The 21,078-nt window shown below is 40.4% G+C and overlaps 1 protein-coding gene across 3 annotated transcripts in view; it reads right to left on the bottom strand.

Moving 5' to 3' along the window:
• The window catches only part of LOC140341920 (matrix metalloproteinase-18-like), a 224,930-nt gene that overhangs the window by 122,136 nt on the left and 81,716 nt on the right, over window positions 1–21,078 (bottom strand). For all 3 annotated transcript variants that reach the window (XM_072427865.1, XM_072427867.1, XM_072427866.1), the window contains exon 4: window positions 9,152–9,386. In XM_072427865.1, the coding sequence (XP_072283966.1) occupies window positions 9,152–9,386 (235 nt within the window). The remainder of the gene's footprint in view (window positions 1–9,151; window positions 9,387–21,078) is intronic.

Raw genomic sequence — 21,078 nt, 5'->3', positions numbered from 1 at the left:
ATTAGAGGTTGAGGCCATCACCCATATAAACAGTGTCTAAGCTGTAGCTATTGGAGACATGAATGGATGAACGAGATTCCAATATCGGTAGGGACAGATTGGAATCTCGTTCATTCATTCATTCATGTCTCCAATAGCTACAGCTTCGACACTGTCCATATAGGTGATGGCCTCAACTTTTAATGCCCTCCTTGCTGCGTCTCAGGGCCCATCGCCTCCTCCTCATGCTGGTATTGCTACCGCTCTGTATTTCTTTAAAAAATACTGATAATTCTGATCCTACTTGCTACCTATCAAAATAAACAGAAAATTTTCTGTATTTCTGTAAAAAAAATACAGAGAACTAATTCTGATCTTACTTGCTACCTATCAAAATAAACAGAAATTTTTCTGTATTTCTGTAAAAAAATACAGAGAATTAATTCTGATACCACTTGCTACCTATCAAAATAAACAGAACATTTTCTGTATTTCTGTAAAAAAAATACAGATATTTATTTTTGATAGCACTTGCTATCTATCCAAAAGGACAAAAAAATGTATGTATTTCTCTACTAAAAATACAAATATTTAATTATGAATCAGACAGCTCCATTACAAGTGATATAGGTCTCAAAGTAGATAAAGGCAGAGGGCCCTAAAGGGGGTGCTCGGTAAAAAAATATTTGCCAGTTACACAGCTCAATTGCAAGTTATAAACCTCAGAGAAAGAGTAGAGGTAGAGGGCCACCAGGGGGAGGAGTAGAAGGAGATGCCGAAAGGCTGTGAACGTGCTCTTCCCAGCAAGATGTCCGTGCAGCAGTTGACGACTAATCAGTACACTCTGCAGAGGGGGTGTTAAAGTCATTGCCGATCCAAGCCTTATTCATTTTAATAAAAGTGATTCGGTCAACATTTTCTGCCGAGAGACGAATCCGTTTGTCACTCACTACGCCCCCAGCTGCACTGAACGCTCTTTCAGATAACACACTTGCTGCTGGGCAAGCAAGGATCTGAATGTCATGTTCTGCCAGCTCCGGCCACTGCTCAAGCTTGGATACCCAGTAGCCCAGTGGGTCCTGGCTTTGTAGGTTGCAGATGTCCCATGCAGAGCTCAGGTATTCCTGCACCATTGCTGAGTACCGCTCCTTAGTGTCATTGGCAATTGCTGCACGACTGGCAGCTTGCTTCTGCTGAAAATAAGCCTGCATAGTTAGGCTTAGACGACCTCTACTGCTGCTGCCACCCATGCCGCTTAAAGCAGTTGTTTGGCTCCCATGGCTGGTGGAACTGCCATAGGGATCCCTGCTGCTGCCGCTGCTGCTGCCAGCTGGAAAGGCTGAGCACGAGTCCCTTACAAGCACTTCTTGGTAGTGCTGCATTTTAGGTCCCATGTTTTGGGCAAGATCAGTTGTTGTATCTCAGGCTTGTAACGTTGATCCAGTAATGTAGCAATCCAATAGTCGTCAGTCTTTGTTTTTGTGTGTTCTATGCGTGGATCTTTGGGCAGGCACTCCTGCATGAAGGCTGTCATGTGTCTCAAACTACCCACAGCTGAGGTAATTCTGGACCCACACTCCTGTGGGTGGAACAGCAGCACAGGGTCGTCCTCCTCCTCCGCCTGGTCTTGCCATCCACGGAACATGCCGCCTTGTGTTTGGGTGGATGGATGCCATGTACCCTCAATATCCTCCTCTGCCCCTTCCTCCCCTTCTCTAATGCCTGCAATGTCCTCTTCATCCTCTTCCACCTCCTCCTCTTCCTGGATTGGTGGAGCACTATGCCTAGTAGGCACGCATGTCTGAGATGATGTTTGCAGCGTCCGTAAGTTTTTCTTTTTAGGTGTATATTGTTTGTTTGCCTTCATGTGCACTCATGTATGTACATACATGCATATATGTATGTATGCATTTATATGTGTGTAGGAATACATCGAAAAGAGAAATTATAGGAAGAAATAGGCAAAGAGGTTTTTTCTTTTGGCATATTGCTTAATGTTTCAAATTGAAAAGAGTACCTATTTCTTCCTATGATTCTAATGTCATGGGGTTGGCTCCAAGAAACATTCATGTAGGATTTTGCTTCTGGTTTAAAGGAGGAATCCACCTTTATGTGCTTACACTACCAAGCTAAGGTGAGTAATTAAATAAATAGTGAGCCAAGGTCTAAAATGCCATTCAAACCTGCATAAACACCACTCCTAATATGTTGGTCTATTACTTTACCCATCTTAGAGTATGTAATTTAGTTCCAGAAAATGACAACAAAGCCCTTAATAATGTCATTTCTAAACCAGGTAAAGACAATTTAGAAATAGGGAACTACAAACCAATATCCATATTTAACTGTGACCTTAAATAAAGACTAAAGTTTTGGCTGATAGACTCAAAAACTTCTTGGATCATTACATATACCCAGACCAGGCAGGTTGGTTTTCTGCGTCACCGCCAGGCCCCAGACCAAACTAGGAGGACATTGGACCTCATATGCACTATCAAAGGAAAATAGGATGGTATACAGATTAGAAGCAATGCTTTTGTCCTTAGATTTACATAAGGCCTTTGATAGCTTATCTTGGGGCTATTTGTTAGCTCTTCTGGAGAAAATGGAATTTGGAGTTGCATTTCGCAGATTACTCTCTACTCCAGACCATCAGCAAATATTTCCTTAAAGGGGAACCTATACCCTCTAATACAGATAACGAGGGGTACCCAACAAGGTTGTCCAGTTTCTCTGCTATTGTTTGCCTTAGCGATTGAACCTCTGGCAATAGCTCAGGAAGAATCCTGACATGAAAGGCATTACCTGTGGCTCAGTCGAGCACAAATGTGGGTTGTATGCAGATGATGTGGTATTGTACATCACTACTCCATTAATCACACTTCCTAATCTCTTCAAAAGACTGTATTTATTTTTTGAGGTCTCAGGCCTGACAGTGAACAGTAATAAATCATTAGCTCTCAATGTATATCTCGCTCATGTGATAGTTTCTCAGCTGCAGAACAAAGTTTAAGTGGTAACAAAAATCCATGTCATATCTCAGTATTAAGTTGACTCCCTCTATGGCAACACTCTTTCAGGCTAATTACACAACCCTTTTTCATAAAATTATCAAAGATTTACAAGATTGGTCACCTTCATGGTTTGGCCGGATTGCGCCAATCAAAATGAATATTCTTCCAAGACTCCTATACTTATTTCGAACCCTGCCTATTGCACTCCCTAGAAAAATATTACGAAACCTACAAAATAAATTACTTAATTTTTTATTGAGTAATAAACACTGACGAATTAACCCTATTAACTTACAAAGTTTTAGGAGGCCTGGGAATAAAAATTCAATGTTATACCAAAGAGCAGCACAAGTTGCTGCACTAGCTCAATGCACCATAACGGAACCCAGGCCCCAATGGTCCTCATTGGAAACACTTTCTTGCCCATCCATAGCAGTAGATGTATTATTGTGGATTTCGCCCAACAAGGGACCTGCAATTATATGTGGTGCTTCAACTTATCCATTGGAACTCTAGGATGGCCAAAAAACAAATTGTAATCTACATTCTATACACTCACCTTTAACACCCTTATGGGACAACCCAAAATTACCCCGCAGGGCCATGGACACATTACTCTGCACGTGTTCATGCAAAGCAGGAACAAATTTTTGTGCAAAGTACTGTCGCTTAGGCATAACGTACTGTGGGTTTGCGCAGAGGAATGCGTAACGGAACACATTGGAGTCCACCAGCCGGTAAGGGAGGAGCTCTAAGTTTGAATTTGCTCGTCTGGCAATTCAGGTCGGGTCCACTCGAATTCAGTCATATTCGGGTCGAACATTAGGACGACCCAAATTCGAACAACACCACTACTTATGCGTTCCACTGCCCATCACTGTGGCTGGGACTCCTCCGAGTATCGACATCTCTCTGTGCCTGGTTCTGGCACATGGAAAGTCAAGTTGTGGGTCCCGAAAGCCCTGCACAGAGGTGAGTACAAATATGGGTGGAGCTGGAACCTGATGGGCTTTTTTGATTAGTATCAATAATGTAAACATGTAAGTGCTTTACTTATGTTTTTATATTTTATAAGTGGTCTTAAAATTATGAATATATAGTATCCCCCGTATTAATTTATAAGATGTAACATTTATTGAGGCTCTCTATTTGGATGTTTCTTTGAAGAACATAAATTAATTTGGTTCTAAATATATAATTGTAGGTGTCTTGTATGCATGGACTAGTAGATTGTTTGGGTATATTAGTTAAGCACTAGGCAATCATTTTATTGGCTCTTTTTAATAGCACAATCTATTGGAGCCATTATACAAGGATATGGATGTTATTACAATTAATGTTAATCCCATCCGGCTGCAGATTTTCCTCTTTTTGTGCCACTTCGGTCCAGGCACATATAGCAGTGAGGTTTTATTTGTTATCAAGATATAATGTCTTGCAGGTATCTGTGCCCCCTTCAGTGTCAACCACCTTACACTCCTCTGCTGCCGGCACCAGCTCTGCTAAGGGATCACCTCCTCAGCTAACCTCCTGGTCTAGGTCATGTGACTCCCAGTCAGCTGCTCCATTACCTCAGAGGACTAGAGTGTTCCCCAGAAGTGTTCCCCCTGCTGGTGGAGGTGTGAACACCACCAACCCCTCGTCTCCAGGACCCTCTCTGGTGGTAGGATAGGATGCAAGCTGGTCACATGGCTTCCATCTATCACATGACCTTCCCTTAAAAGGAAGTTGCCTGAACAAGGAGCTCCTTTGGCTCTGCTTCCAGGTTCCTGTTGTTTGATTTCTCATATTCATGTGCGAATATATTCAGGAGAACTTGGAGAGGGGCTTTACCCGCAAGTCATCATCCCCAGTGGGAGCCGAGTTCTTCTTCGTGCAAAAGAAGGATGGTTCCCTGCGTCTTTGCATTGATTATATGCTCCTGCCTTGGTTCGCCCTGACACCTCTCAGGCCTTCTTTTTAGAAGTGGACGCTTCCTCTGTTGGAGTGGGCGCACAATTCTTTGCCAGAAGAATGCGGCAGGCAAGCTGAGGTCCTGTGGTTTCTTTTTTAAGAAGTTCTTTCCTGCCGAGAAGAATTACTCAATCGGAGACCACGTGCTTCTTGCAGTCAGACTCACCCCAGAGGAATGGCACCACTTACTAGAGGGAGCTCAACATTCTGTAACCATACACACTGACCACAAGAATCTGCAGTATTTACAATCAGCACAACGCTTGAATCCTCGCCAAGCCCAGAGGGCACTCTTCTTCTCCAGGTTTGACTTCACACTCACGTATTGTCCAGGTTCCAAAAATATTAAGGCTGATGCCCTTTCTTACTCCTTTGAAAAGGAGGATCCAGAAACAAAACTCACTTTTGTTATTGACCCTGCTCGAATTATGCCCATGGCTCCAGTCCGGCTGGACCAGATTTCTCCTGGGAAATCATGTGTTAAAAAGAGCCAGCGCCTTTTGGTCCTTCAATGGGGAGATTTAACACACACATTTAATAAATGACTTTAACATTAAAGCCTACCTTGTTTTAATTTATTAATAGTTAGATAGCTGTTCATTGGTGTTCAAATGTAAAGGATCATATCAATAAATAATTATGGAATGTCAAAGTGTCAAAAAACAAACAGCCAAATTGCATAGACTGCACATGTCCCAATTACACACAGGATCCCAAAATGACACAGGTGTAATTCTTTGCTTACCATTTAGCACAATAGCTGAATGAATATTCTTCCAAGACTCCTATACTTATTTCGAACCCTGCCTATTGCACTCCCTAGAAAAATATTACGAAACCTACAAAATAAATTACTTAATTTTTTATTGAGTAATAAACACTGACGAATTAACCCTATTAACTTACAAAGTTTTAGGAGGCCTGGGAATAAAAATTCAATGTTATACCAAAGAGCAGCACAAGTTGCTGCACTAGCTCAATGCACCATAACGGAACCCAGGCCCCAATGGTCCTCATTGGAAACACTTTCTTGCCCATCCATAGCAGTAGATGTATTATTGTGGATTTCGCCCAACAAGGGACCTGCAATTATATGTGGTGCTTCAACTTATCCATTGGAACTCTAGGATGGCCAAAAAACAAATTGTAATCTACATTCTATACACTCACCTTTAACACCCTTATGGGACAACCCAAAATTACCCCCCCGGGTGTGACAAAACATCAGTTTAGGTGGTGGATAGACAAAGGGATATACCGCATTGGAGATTTTTATCAAAACTTTCTCACTGAAATTTTCCAAACATGGGTGCAATATTAGTGATAAATAATAATATAAATTAAATGAAGATTTTAGAAAAAAATATTTACATTTTTAGTAGACATCCCGGGCGTGGTATATTTTGAAGCAGGGTGCTGCACAAAGCCCAACATCACAGTCAGGACAGTAGAACCTGGTTTCCTTGCATTTCTTACTTCCTCTGTCATCGGTCTTTGAACAGCAAACCACGCACATCCTTGTAGGTGCCGCCTTTTTCTGGGTTGGTGGGATGTATTCAACGAAGTGACGACCAGTCAGGAGTTCTGGGTTGACAACGGTGGAAGCACGATGTCCAGGTCTATTCATAGCCACTGATGATGTTTGGTGGTTCTTGACTATGGATTAGGAAACTTGCAAAATGAAGTCTGAATGATTCACAGGCCTCTGACTATTTTTTTTGTACATAACGTAGGCATTCCATAGGCACTGCTCAAAAAGATGCCTGAAAATCTTCTTGTAGTACTTCCTTTGTGATGTTTCCTCATCACTGGGTAGAATGTCATGGCTTGGTCAGCTCTGTCGACACCTCCCATGGTGTTGTTGTAGTCAATCACCACCTGTGGCTTCATAACTTCTTTCCCACGTTTTTTGCGCACCATAACAGTGGAGGCATCATGGACAGTACTCATCAGGCACACATCTTTCTTGTCAGGCCATCTCAGGGCCATCATCTTTCCTTTCTGCCAGGCAACAATTTCTCCTGTCTTCAGCTTCCCTTTTGCAAACAATAATGGCAGGTCGCGCCGGTTAGCCCTAACGGTTCCATAGGCATCTGTTCTGTGTTGCAGAAGGAACTCAAAGCTCAGGAGAGGTGTAGAAATTGTCAGTTGTGACACAAGCCCTGATCTAGCAATGGCTCAGTGAGGGATAGCACTGAAGATGTTGCCAATCCATAATGGCTGTATCTGGGGTTGAACTGTGTCCCATTTCCAGTGTACAGTACCGTATTCTATATGTAGCCAGATGAGGTTTGTAAGCCATTAGACTTTCGTCAATGCTGACATCTCTTTCTGGAACATAGGTTTGCTGGAAATTTTGTAGAATCATCTGAGACACTTCCCAAATTTTCTTCAGTTTTGGTGCAGGATGGGTAGTCTCATCAAATTCTTCATTGTTTGAGAAGTGCAAGTACTTACATGACAAGGGAAAAGCAGTATTCTGGAATGACTGTGCCAAAGAATGGAGTGGCAATTATTTTGTTCTTGGACCAATAGCACTTCTGCACGGGTTTGCCCACAACTCCCTGCAGGATCACCAATCCCAAAAACAGCCAAGTGTCATCCTTGGTCACAGGTTCCCACTTTCTGCTTCTTGCAAACCTCAGGTGTGGAGCACCTTGTTGTTGTCCAGTGTAACTGCATAAAACAAAATAAAAAATGTATTTTAGGATGTTCTTTTATAGTGTGTAGGTTGCAAGTAATATGTAAGCAAACACAAAGCAGCATATATGTTTGCATCAAAAAAAAAAAAATAGCAATAAAATTTAAAAAGTTAGCAAACACAAGAGCGGCTTACCTGTTTGTCTCCGCAACAATTTTTTCGATAACTTCATCAGTCAAAAACAACTTCAGGTATGACAGGGGGTCGTCGCATTCAGCCTCAATTTTCATCCCAGATATGCCGGTGAATGGAAATCTTGGCAGTGCTGCCTGGTCCGCATCAAGATCAAAAGGACACTATGTGCGCATAGCACTGACCTCAGGTTCAGAATCGTCGCTCAGTTCACTTTAGCTGTCTGATTTCCCGGTGAATCACTATCGCTCGATTCCACAAGGGACTCGAAACCGCTATCGCTGCGTTCAAATTTCTCCAAAACAGCGCTTGTGCCGGCGAGATGCCTTTTGGATGCCATGTGGTCTCCAGCAAACAGTCAGGAACAATCAAGGTCAAAGTCAAAGTGATGAAATGATACATTCAGGAAGTGATTCAGTCGTCAAATGGTCAGATCAAGGTCAGGGCTAATAGTGGGCAAAATGTAAATCAGGGCACTGGGCAATGATGCTTGGTGCACTAAAATGTGTATTTATACCTTTATTTTATGTTTTTTTGTGTATTTTACTGTAAAAAAAAATTAAACTTTAATAAATTTATTACTATGTAATCTGCTTTTAAATTTCCCGCCCCCAGAATTCATCACTGCATCGTATCACCCGGAAGATGTCACACATCTTACCGGGTGATGCGAAGGCTGATCTACTCGGTAATCTGCTTTTAAATTTCCTGCTCGGCCACGCCCCTCGACAGAGAGGCACCCCGGCATCACAGCGGGATCGTCCAATCGCCACTGGAGCTCAGGGCTGAGGTAAGGGGGACTCCCAAAGTTTCCCCGAGTGTGACTCGGGGTTACTGCTTTTTGCATAGTTTTACTCACTCCAAGTCACACTCGGGATTACCGCTAGAGGGGTTAATCAGCTTGTCCTTTGTAAAAAGAATTTGCCTAGCAAGCATTTTGTTGTGAAAATAAATGGCTTAGGGACGGGTTAGAAGTACATCAATTGTTGGATCATAGAAATAACTATTAAATAATAATTTTTGCTATACATTCCTTTAAAGAACAGTTGTTTGCAACTGGGATGGTTATAACTCAGAACCCCTGAAGAAAGTTGCAACTCAAACAAATGAGACCCTAAACCCCATGAGACCCTGGCTGTATTCTAGCTTCTTCCTTCATGGAGATTATCTGGCATGTTTTATACTAACAATTACATCTTATAATGTGGACAACCATGTTGATAAATGTAACTTTATACTTTCTATAACTGCAGTTGTATAATCTAAATGACAAAACACTATTTGTGATTGGTGAATACCAAAAAACACAGTATCAAAGCTTAGATTTAGATTTGTATCATTTTGAATAGGGAACATACTTAGACAAATGTACCTTTTTTTTCATTAATTGTCCACTTTTCATCATTGTCAAGGTGTAAATCTCCATCAATGGATTTCTTGTTTTTGCTGAATGGTGGCATGAAGGCATGGCCTAGAATACGGCCTGGGCCATCAAAAGCATTGCTTTCACCATCATTATGCAAACCAGAGACAAAAAATATGTCAATGTCAGCTGTTTGATTCACATTTACTTCTACAAATGTCAGTGGCGATACAGTCTCCCAAACCTGTAAACAAAGAGTAATAAAACATATTTAAAAACTTTAAAAACTTCAAATACATTTTCTGTATTGGCTGGACAAGTACAGGTAAGTTAAAGTCAGATGATAATGAAAAGATCACTGCTAATATTTCTTGAAAGATAGAAAATATCAGTATAAGATTATAAAGCTATCAAAGTACACATTATCTGAAACAGATGTATTTCATGCAAAAAGCTAGGTAAAATAAAACTCATTTGCAGATAATGCCTACGGAGTATACACATTGGCCATAATTTATTCAAGCTATCAAACACTTAGGGTGATAGACTAGGTGATAAAGCAAATGTGGAATGGATTTGGTGTAGGATATAAAGCATTTGTCAACTAATAGCAACTGTTTTAAAAAAAACAAAAACAAAAAACATTCCTGGTTTGCTGGATCACCCAGGTTCTCCCATGATGGTCTATCTTCTCCAGTCTTGGAGAGCTCCTATAAATCAGGCCCAATTGTGGATTATTACTATCTTTTGTCAGTGCATAGATAATCAGATTGATGTATTTAAAGCCTATACTCATTTGGTGTATACCTGAAGTGAAATATATTTTTGCAATCAGGTCAAAAACATCTCAGTCTGACTTCTGATATGTTTCTTACTACATTTTGCATTTGTACTCCAACTGCTTAAATAAGATTATTATTTTACTGTACCAATTACGTAAGAGCCTGTTATAAAGCTGTAGCGGTTATTCCATCTGTGTAGTTACCCCATATGTTCATAAAGGCTCCACATACTGGTTTATTAAAACCCAAATCCCAACCTTCTTTTTAGAAAGGCAGTACTATGTATAGACTAGTGATAAGTAAAACTGGGGCTCTGTGAGAAGGCAAAGTTTGCAATTTCCACTTTTTTACAGTTTTTTTCATTTAATAAGTGATATCCCCCCAAACAAATTTCTAGGATAGTCCAACTAATAAGATTTTGTGAGCACAGAAACTAAATTATATATATATATATATATATATATATATATATATATATATATATATTTATTGTGATGAACTAGAATTGCAGAAAGAGAAAGCACAGAGAGACCAATCACAGGGGGACGAACAGGCCAGAGGTTTATTATAGGTTCTTAGATATACACACACTAAGTGATAGACTAAAGTAGGGCAAGCTGAGAGGTCACAATCAGGTCACAGGTCCAGAAACATACACAACAAGGTTCTGGAGGCAGAGTCAGGGAGAAGAACAACTATTTTGCCTTCCTCAGACCTTAAATTAGGACCTGAGAGTCCCAGGCATGAGATGGGAGAAAGTGGTGTGCACAGCCCGATTCTGATAGCAGGCCCTTTGTGATCTGCCAGCCACAAGGACAAGTATGCTGAGGCTATCCTGCTAGGATTTCTGTCTGCATTCTGCCCAGAAGACAGCCAGGAAGGTGAGAGGCTAATCTTTATTCTACCAGACTATATGTGTGTAAACATGCCTACAGACCATATATTACACTGATGAACAAACATTTTCTTGCCAAACAGATTAAAGTCATTTTAGGTTATGTTTGATGCACAGATTCCAAATATAGTATTGCTTTTGCTAGACTGGCTCTAGTTTTGAAATAATTACCTCAATAATGACCTCATAGAAAACTAATGAAACATTAGGCAAAACTAAACTAGATATGCCTACGTATACAAAAATACATTTTTGAAATACTTAATGTCAATATATTCCATACTCAGTATATTTACAGAATTAATCACTAAGAAGTCATGGAAAAACTCTGTATGATTTCCTTTTATGCTGATAGGACAATCATATTGAAGGCTCCAACAGTAGTCTGCCATCAAGTGTCTATCCCATCTGACCTAATACCTTTCTTCCATCACCTTCATATCGCCAAGGTTTTCTGAAAATTTTTGCAAATGGCTATGGAGATTGTGTTACTATGAGCATAAAGTACACTCAGTGTTTTAAAGTTTAAGAGGAAGTTTTGTTTTAAAAATGTTGTGCTTTATGGTCACCCAAGAAGTTCTTGACAACCATGACATAGCTGTCCAGGCAGAAGCTTCAGTATCAGTCATGTAACTTGTGAAATTTTTATTTCAATATTTATTAAATTTCAAAATTTTTCAGTACAATAAAAATATACAGAACAGAGAAAAAAAGAAAATGAAAAGAAAAATTCATTTTAAGAAAGAAATATTTCACTATAATTCCCATTGACTTCCACAATTTTGCTAGAGTGATGCGAGCTGCTAGTAGCATCAACTTCAGCAGGTTCTTAGTAGCTTTAGGATCATCTGAATCATATTTACTGAGTAGTGCTATCTCCAGCGAGTATCGAATATCTTGATCCAAAACCCTGGATATGATATCAAGTATCTCTCCAATAATTTTGGGCTATGGGGCAGGACCTCCAAATCTGGTACATTGAACCATTGGCTCTGCAACCTCTAAAACACCATGGCGAAATCAAGGAGTTACCTTTGGCAAGCCTCTCAGGTACTGCGTACCACCTTAGTAACATCTTGTAGTTAGCGTCTATCAAAGAGGAATTAAGAGAGATTTTTGAAAGCAAAAAGGAAACCCCACTCCACTCCCCCCTGGTGAGCGTCAATTCCAAATCTCTCTCCCAATTGCACATATAATTCAGTTTATAATTGGAGGTCATCAATAAATTATATATAGTTAGGATCTGACCCTTTATATCAGCCAGGGATCTACAAGACCTTTCAAACGCAGTAAGTTGTAGTGGTCGAGGAGCCAACCGAATTTTGGATTCAATAAATAAAAAGAAATTCTTGTCATGGGAGTTCTCTTTCACTAGTAAGATATTTAAAACTTAATATATTTTGAGTGTCTATTATGTCTTTAATCCTTATGACTCCCTTACCAATCCACCATTTCAATGCACTTAAGTTACATCCTGGGGTAAATTACAGTTATGCGAAAGTGGAGAGAGAGGAACATGAGTCGAACACAAATATATGTTCGACTTATGTCTATCCCAAATTTTAAGGGAATGGCTCAATGTAGGACATCTTCGATATTGCCCATTTTCCTTAGATATCCACATCAGTGACATTATATTGCCTCTAATGAGAGCAGAATCCTATATCTTCACCCATAATGGTTTTGTCTCTTTTACAGTAGATAAGGAATGTTGTGAAATTTAGCTGCTAAGTAATCAAGTTTAAAAGAGGGGACCCTAAGCCCCCCTGAGAGTGGGGGGTTAACATAGTTTTACTCTTTATTCTTCTTCGTTTACCCCCAAAGTGCATAACCTTCCTCTGTGGGGTAGCCAGTGTAATGAATGGTATCATAATGGGGAGGGTACGAAATAAATTGCCCATTTAATGAGGGCCCATTTAACGAGATCTGAATATATTATATATAAGTAAAGGAGTATAATTGGCTTGGAATGAAGACTGGTTATCAGGGGTCAACTGTAGATATTGAAGTGATTTGGTTTCCCAGCACAAATCAAAATTTTCATTTATGCATTCTATTTGAGTTTCTGGGATATTGATATTAAGAGCTTGAGATTTTGACCAATTAACCTGAAGACTCGAAATTACAGCAAATTTATTCAATAATTTAAAGACATTAGGTAATGTGATATGAGGGGAAGAAACATATATAATTATGTCATCGGCAAAAAGAGCACAGTTATGTTCCCTCATATTGCATTTTATACCCTTAATGTCTTGGTGTTCTCTAATTGCAATTGCGGCTCTATTACAAGACCAAATAGTATAGGGGGATAAGGGACATCCCTGTCGCGTTCCTCTCTTATTATTAATGTCAGATGAAAGAAGACCACCTAATGAAATATTTGCCACCGGCCTATCATAAAGGGCTCCTAAAATATGTTTAGAAAATAATTATCGAAGTCCATCATTGATAAAACTTTAAACATATATGGCCAAGATATGCTATCAAAAGCCTTTTGCAGATCTAAAGCTAGCAACATGGCCTCTCTTTTACTACCACCATCCCAATTATTTTCCAGTAATAAGATCAAATCTATTGTACGTCTTGTCTGATCTGATGCTTGTCTGCCAAGCATAAATCCCACCTGGTCTGGGTGGATATACAGTGTTCCCTCGCCACTTCGCGCTTCATGTTTTGCAGCTTCAGTGCTTCGCGGGTTTTTCCAAAATATTCATCAAAAAATAAAAATGAAAAAATACAATCATGTCAGGAGCCACATTGCGGAAAGGAGCGTTGTTTCATATTGATGCGCGAGAGAGAAGGATCCCTGCATGTCAAACAAGGAGATGAGTTGACTCAGAGTACATACCACAGGCTCTCATAAAGGCGCGCGATTGGTTTCCGGTGCGACATCCACCAATGAGAGTACGAGTGGATTTATCCCTGTGAGTTGATTGTCTGCGCAGCATCGCAGCCTCACCTAGCATCTTCTCTTGTTGTATATCGCCAGTCTTGTCCATGATGTTGACTGTCTCACATACTGTATTTTAGTGTTGTGTTGGCGATAACTTGTAAAGTATAAATACTGTTTACATATTTAAAACATTCTTGTACCCGCATACACGGAAATTCCTAGGGGCAAATCCTACTTCGTGGTTTTTCAGCTTTCGCGGAAGGTTCTGGTCCCCATTAACCGCGAAAAACGAGGGATCACTGTATGTTCCCAGAAAAGAGCTTAAACAATTTGCAAATATTTTAGTCATCAATTTCAAGTAGCAATTAATCAAAGAAATTGGTCTATAGTTGGACACATCAGTACAGTCTTTACCTGGTTTCAGTTCAATTTAGAATCTATAAGCTTATCTCGACTCTTTTTTTGCTGTGCTCCTATTTTAATTAACTCGGCTCTAATGTACGTTTTATGCGCTTCCCAGTTATTAACTGGGCAGGTATCATCGGGTAAGTAAATTTCAAAGTAATCCTGAATCAAATTTCCAATCTCATTCTAAGTTCCTGGTTCTTGTATTATTCTCTCAATAATTCTCCATCGAGTTCTAGTTCGCATACCTTGTATACCCTTTAGATAAACCATTACTGGGTCATGGTCAGACCAAGGAACTGGAAGAATCTTTGCATATAGGACTACAGGAATCAATCTAGAATGCAAAAAGATGTGGTCGATCTGTGAATACGGTTTATGAGCCACAGAATATTATGTATAGTCTCTTTCAGATGGATTTGCTTCTCGCCAGATATCTATCAGATCATTTTGTTTCAATAATGTAGTAAACCTATATCCTTTTAGGAGGAGAACAATATTTAGGTATACTTGTTTTATCTAACCTATGGTCCAATGCCAGGTTTGAATCACCTAACAATATAAGTGACCCTTGGGTAAACGAGTTTATTTTGTGTATCAATCCCGCAAAAAATTCAATTAGGGGGCGTAATAAGTAACTACTATAATTAATTGACCCTTTATTGACTCCCGTATTAGTATACAATGACCTTCTGGGTCTCGATTGACATCTTGTAGTAAAAAATTAAATTTTTTAGCAAAACACAACATTACCATTTTTTCCCATCAGATGTTGCATGAAAAAAAGTGGAAAATGCTTATGAAAACAAAACTGGTATGGAGTTGCGGAAGAAGTGCGTTTCTTGTAGTGCAAGTATATCCACTTTTAGGGAGCTGTAGTATTGAAATGATTTCACAAATTGAATTGGGGAATTAAAACCTTGCACGTTATGTGTTAGGATCACTAAAGGCTGCAATTGTTTTTGTTCACCCAGCATACCATGGTATTATACAGTAGCTTAGGGACCCAGGTATATAGAAAAGAAAAGAAAAAAAAAAAAAAAGATATAGGAATTAAACAGTACCTTAAGACAAAATAAATGCTTCACACAATACAAAAGAAAACCAACAGAAAAAGAGAGAGAGAAAAAAAAACTAAAAAAAGTATTAGAAAAACGAAAAAATTAGGAAATCCGGCCCATCCTCCTCCTGTCTCCTATTGTGAAGCCAGGAGGGTATGAACGGCCAGATAACCACAAGCCTTAGGGACAAATTTTCGTCCTAAATGTTTGGGGAGAATATGGCAGGGGTCCAAAATATTGTCAGAACCCCTCTAGCTTCTCTCCGGTTTCAGAGGGCATGTGTTACCCCGCTTGCTTTCCGACTCCTTATACACTTAGGGAGTTAATCTCCAATATATGACCTCCAATCAATTTGGTCAAAAACTAAAATAAGGAAGAGATTAATGTATCTCCTTTAGAACTTAATAATGAGTAATGACCATTTAACAGAACCATAAAACAGATAACTATCACACCTCCAGTACCTGTACCCCTTTGATCAAATAGACATTTTATGAAAATTTTATACAACTTAATGAAAGTGAGCACATAATATCTCAGCGAGAACTTGTGAGGTACATAGCCTCCCATATATTATTAAATTTTTCTTTTTCCCCCTTTTTCTTTCTATTCTCACTTTCTTCTACCACTGTTATTTCACTGCTTTTTTAGAACCTGGGTCAATTTGTTCTTATAGAGGGTATAATGATATGCGATCATCATTAAAAGCAGCCGATACAGGGCTAGAGGCTGGCAGTAAGGAAAGTTCCTTGAGCAATTTTTCAGCCTCTTGAAAAGTGGTAAAAGAGTGGGTTTTCCATTGTAATTGAAAAAGCAGTCTAAGAAGGAAGGCCCAGCGATTTTTTTATCTTATGTGTTACCAGCACTTGAAAGAGGTTTTCATTCCCTTCAGCGTTTTATAGTGAACAGAGAGAGATCAGAGTAGATTTGGACTGGGGTGCCTTCCATTAAGACTGATTCCTGTTCCCTTGTAACTCATTAGTGCCTCTTTTGTAGCATAATAGTGAGGTTTTACAATTATGTCTCTAGGAGCCACCAATGCCCTGTGGGCTCTATCAATTTCCAATTCAGAAATCAGATAAGTCTGGCAACATATACCTGAGAAATCGCTTAACAACAGCTGTAATGTCCTTAAAAGACACAGGGAGTCCACGTATTCAGAAGTTTATAAGTCTTGAACAGTTCTCCATATCATCGATTTTATGTTGTAACTCTTCCATTTGAGATTTCATAAAGATAACTGTTTCATATTTTGGGAAACTCTGGAGGTAGCGTTATCTAGTGTCTGTTCAATTGCTTCTAGCCTACTCCCCAAGCCTTTCAAATCCTGTTTAAGATCGAATACAATAGCTGCTGAGGTTTTGGCCAGTTCTGACTGCAGTAGCAATGTCATATGTGTAGGCAATCTAGATTCCCTTTTAGTCAGTGGATTCTGCCAAGCAGGAGAGATAGTGTCCTGAGTTTAAGTCTCATATCTATTTGCAATAGGCACAGGTGCTGCAGGATTAGAATAAATCAATGATCTCTGTCAACAGGGCTGGATGAGCCACAACTATGTACTAGAGATTGGTTATGAGAAGCAATCTCTAAGTTTTGTAAAGCTAGATCACAGTGAACTTTCAGGGGAGCTTCAGGCCCCTTGTATGCCCCCCAGGCATACTGCTCTTTTCCCCCCTTGTAATGTTGTATCCGACCTCCTACCTGTTCCATCAGTCTGTCTCCTAGGGATTTCCCCCTCTGGAGTACGTGCCATATGCATAGATTCCCGGCGTTCAGCTGATTTAACCTGTGGACATGAGGTCTGAGATCGCGGTCCCCAATCTTTAGTATTTCCTGCAGCTCTTCCAACCATCCTGCTGCTCAGGGTAAGATCTGTGTGGTTTCCTGTCCTGAATCCACTGTATTAAATCGCTGTGACTGCAAGGTTTATTCCGGTGGAGCCGAGTAAAGCTCACGGGGAGCCGAGACGTCTAGCTGCCTGCAGTCATAGATGCCGGCGCATGCGTCTTCCTCGTAACTTGTGAGATTTGAATCATTTTTCAGTATTCAAATCTGGGGTCCATCAAAGGTTCCTGTTTTTAATTTTTCAGTACTCAATCCCGGGAGGAATCTACACATGTATTTGAAGCAATCACCGTTTTTTCATGTTTTCCCTTGGAGGTCATCCCACTTTTTTCCAGTGCTCCTGCTTTGCTCCACTATCCCACAAGCAGATGAAACATGGGTACTTTTGTGTATCCACTTTGCCGTCCAAGTAGGAAGTTCACCACTTTTAAATCAACACATATGGACCATTGGTGTTCATGATAGCAAAGCTTTTGTAAGGCCATTTTGATATTTTCATATTCTTCTTTAAGTTTTGTTGAGTGACCAATTGGAATTGATCCATAGCAGCTGCAATTATGCAGAAAAACAGATTTCAAACTTCGAGCAGAACTGTCTACGAAAAGCTGCCAGTCTTCTGCTCGGTATTCTGGTACTCCCATATGAACTAGTAGTCCAGAGATGCTACAACAGTACACAAAGTCTCCATTTCAGTGAAATATGGTAGGAGTGTCACCTCTCTTGTGCTTTTATAGGAAAATAAATTTCTGGTCTCAGACAGTTCTTTTCTTTTAGCCTGGATGATAAAACTTCAGTTGCAAGAGGCGTTGTTGTTGTAGGGTATGCCAGGATAAATCCTGAAAGAGCTGCGTTGGGGTCCCATCAAACTCCAGATTGTGCATGTTGCAAGCTGCCACCATTATTTCATCTTTCAAGTCCGCATTCGCAAGGTGGCAAAGAACATCACGTGGTCTCGCAGCCAAAGCAGGTGGCCTCGAGGCCAACATCATATGAGGAGGGGCGCCCTAAGAGGCGGTTAAAGAAGGCTTGTAGTAGTAATCTGAATTTTGAGTAGCCTCAGGTAGACCACGGACTCTAATGTTATTCCTGCCACTTTTATTATCCATGTCCTCCAAGTGACGATAGAGATCCCTAATTTTCAGGCGATAGTCCTGGGATCTATTGGTGATAGCCTCAATGTCCCCCTTAGCCTGTTGTAAATTCACATCCAGGCCTTCTACTCTCCTAGCCTGGGACAGTAAATCTGTACGCAGAACCCCTATTTCTGCACGGAAGGTGGCCTGTTCTTCTGCTATCAGTAGTTGAAAGTCTGCTTTGGTGGGCAGCATCTTAAAATACTGTTGCCAGGGGGAAACCATTTTATCGTTCATTTGTACAGACCCATTCTTGCAAGGTTTGGAGGGATCTGCTGATCTATGGGCTACAGAACTGGACTTTTCTGGAGCTGTGCTACACGGTGAAAATGAGGGGCCCAGGGGGGAAAATCCTCAGTGCTAAACCTGGGGGGGGCCAGATCCCTGAGAGTCATCAGAGCCCTGGGGTATCCCTTCCTTGGGAAAGGAGGTCGCATCAGGCCTGAATACAGCTGGGATAGTGACATCCATAGAAGTACAGGGGCCCCCAGGGGAGTAGGAAAGCCCCCCTGTATGGTGTGCTTCTAGTAAGGAGGAACCCTCTGTAAACGGGGAAGAACTCACCCCTGTATTTCCTGTCGGTTCTGGGTCCTCTTATCTGTGATCCGGGGATCCCACAGAATGATGTTGCAGGCTGGAGAAGGAGAAGGAGCCAGCACCATGTTGGAATCCTATTAGGCCGCAGTAGCTTCATGAATATAAGCCCTAATCGAGGGCTGAGAGGGCCTAATCGAGGGCTGCGAGGGCTGAGAGAGCTGCTGTGATGGAGTAGGTGGAGTAGGCTGAGAGAGCTGCTGTGATGGAGTAGGTGGAGTAGGCTGAGAGAGCTGCTGTGATGGAGTAGGTGGAAGCTTCCCTGTCTTAGCCCGCTTCACTCTGGAGTAGCTTAGCCCGCTTCACCCAGCCCATCCTGGAGTAGCTGGGTGCCCATTTAGGTGAGAAATTAGCAGGTGCCTTTCAGAGGTGCAGTCTCATGCACCCACGGAGACCACGAAGCCACGCCCTAATGATTGAGACTTTTTACATTCACAGCACAAAAACAACAATCATTTTGAAGATTTTGGGGCTCTCGCTATACCATAGGTACACCAAATTTCAAACTTTTCAGTTTTCCATTGATGTAGACACTCTACACAAGTTTTGCATACCATATGGGGAGCCCAAAACTTATCTTTGTCCCCCAGTTTAATACAAATTCTGTAATGTTTTTTCTGTTTTTGCTGAGAATATTCACCACAAATGTAGCAGAATACATTAGGGTCATTTAAACAACTTCTTCTTGAAGAACTCATGAAAATGTATGAATACAAAGAAGGAAAATAAAAGTTTCATGAAAACAATGCTACATTTAATATATAAAATGCAAAACATCAGTGTAAATAAAGATTGATAATATGATGTGCTGACATTTGTTGTTGGTAAAATCGTCTATTCCGATTCCTGTATCACAAGAAATCTATCATCAATGAAACTGATGTAATTTCTTGATTCAGCAGACCTGAAATACACTAAATATATTAAAAAATCCTTGGCAAGTGAAAAGTTTTGTTTTGTTTTTTTTGAGCAGTGTTATCTCTACTATCTCCACACAAAAGATCACAGCCAGGTTGGAACATAAAACTGGGGAACCAATAGTTGCAGTTTGGTCCCCAGCTAAAGGCCCGAAACTCTGGGATAGGAAAGGAGTATCTAGGTGGGCTTTCCCGTCTCACAGCAGTACAGACATGGTTTTTAGGATGGTCATTTTGAAACTAAAACTTCTTGCTACCTGTGAGTACTAGGTACCCTCCTAGTTTAGCCCCGTATGTGTGGCTGGACTGTTAATAACCAATAGGCCTTTTGATAGGTGGAGTCCCTGCATTGAGAGCTGTCAATGCTGTATTTGCTGAGCACATGTAAACAATGCTGAACTTGTTAGAGCTTCTGTAATTGTACAGCAAGAAGAGTGTGTACAGCAAGAACAGTGAGCGCTGGCTAGACCTTTGTGGTATTTTTTTTTTATCAGACATTGCTAGACCCTGCAAAGGTAATAGTTAGAAAAAGAATAAAGTGTGAGCGAGTGAGAGTATTTGTTATGTAGCAATTGATAGATCATCTAACCCAGGGATGTGACCCTCTTAAAGTGGGCCTAAAGATTAAAAAAATGTACACTTGTGTCTCATTGTGGGGATATGGCCCTTGAGAGCAAGCAGGAGTCTGGTTTTGCCAAAAGGCAGTGGGCCACACATTTTTTGTCCCACTTCTTCTTTGGCAGGCTAGATTCTAGAAAAGAATTTCCGCTATGAAGGGGGGGGGGGGGGGCATACATGCTTTTTGCTCCCATTTCCTATTCAGAAATTTTTTAGCCCTGTGACAGGATCTGCTTTTTCACCATTTTTTACTTCCCCCTTACTCTCCTTTCTTAACCACTTTCATTCTGCAGGAGAAAGTGGGAGGCAGAAATTTCCTAAAATTGGCACAAGGGAAGAGGGAGCAAGTGATATGCTCATGAGACAGAAAATGGAAAGAAAACTTCAGAAAAACTTCAGTACAGGGATAAGCTTAATATATCGCCTGGTAGTATTTTTTGTCCTGCCAAACAGACCTTTGTGATGACCTGAAAAATGCCACTACTTATATTTAGAAAAGTAAAAGACCACTTGCACAATATACTCATTAATGAGAAATTGACTGATTTGATCGGGGCTTCTTTGTCATATATTCTATACATTTTTCCAGTTGAAACAGAGTTTATAATTGAATCATTTTGAGCACTGCTATATAGATTTTTATCTTTTCTACTTGTCACATATTTTGGTATTTGTACTGTCCTTATTTTTGTTAAATCTCTAATAAAATACTTATAAAAGAAAGCCAATGGGACCTCCACAGAAGATCTGCTCCAGTGTCACCCACTGCTTGGTCCTTGTACATGGCATT

This window comes from Pyxicephalus adspersus, chromosome 12 (assembly GCF_032062135.1).
Source record: "Pyxicephalus adspersus chromosome 12, UCB_Pads_2.0, whole genome shotgun sequence".
Taxonomy (NCBI): Eukaryota; Metazoa; Chordata; class Amphibia; order Anura; family Pyxicephalidae; genus Pyxicephalus; species Pyxicephalus adspersus.
The sequence above is the reverse complement of the archived record's forward strand: the minus strand, read 5'-3'. Positions and strand labels throughout refer to the sequence as shown.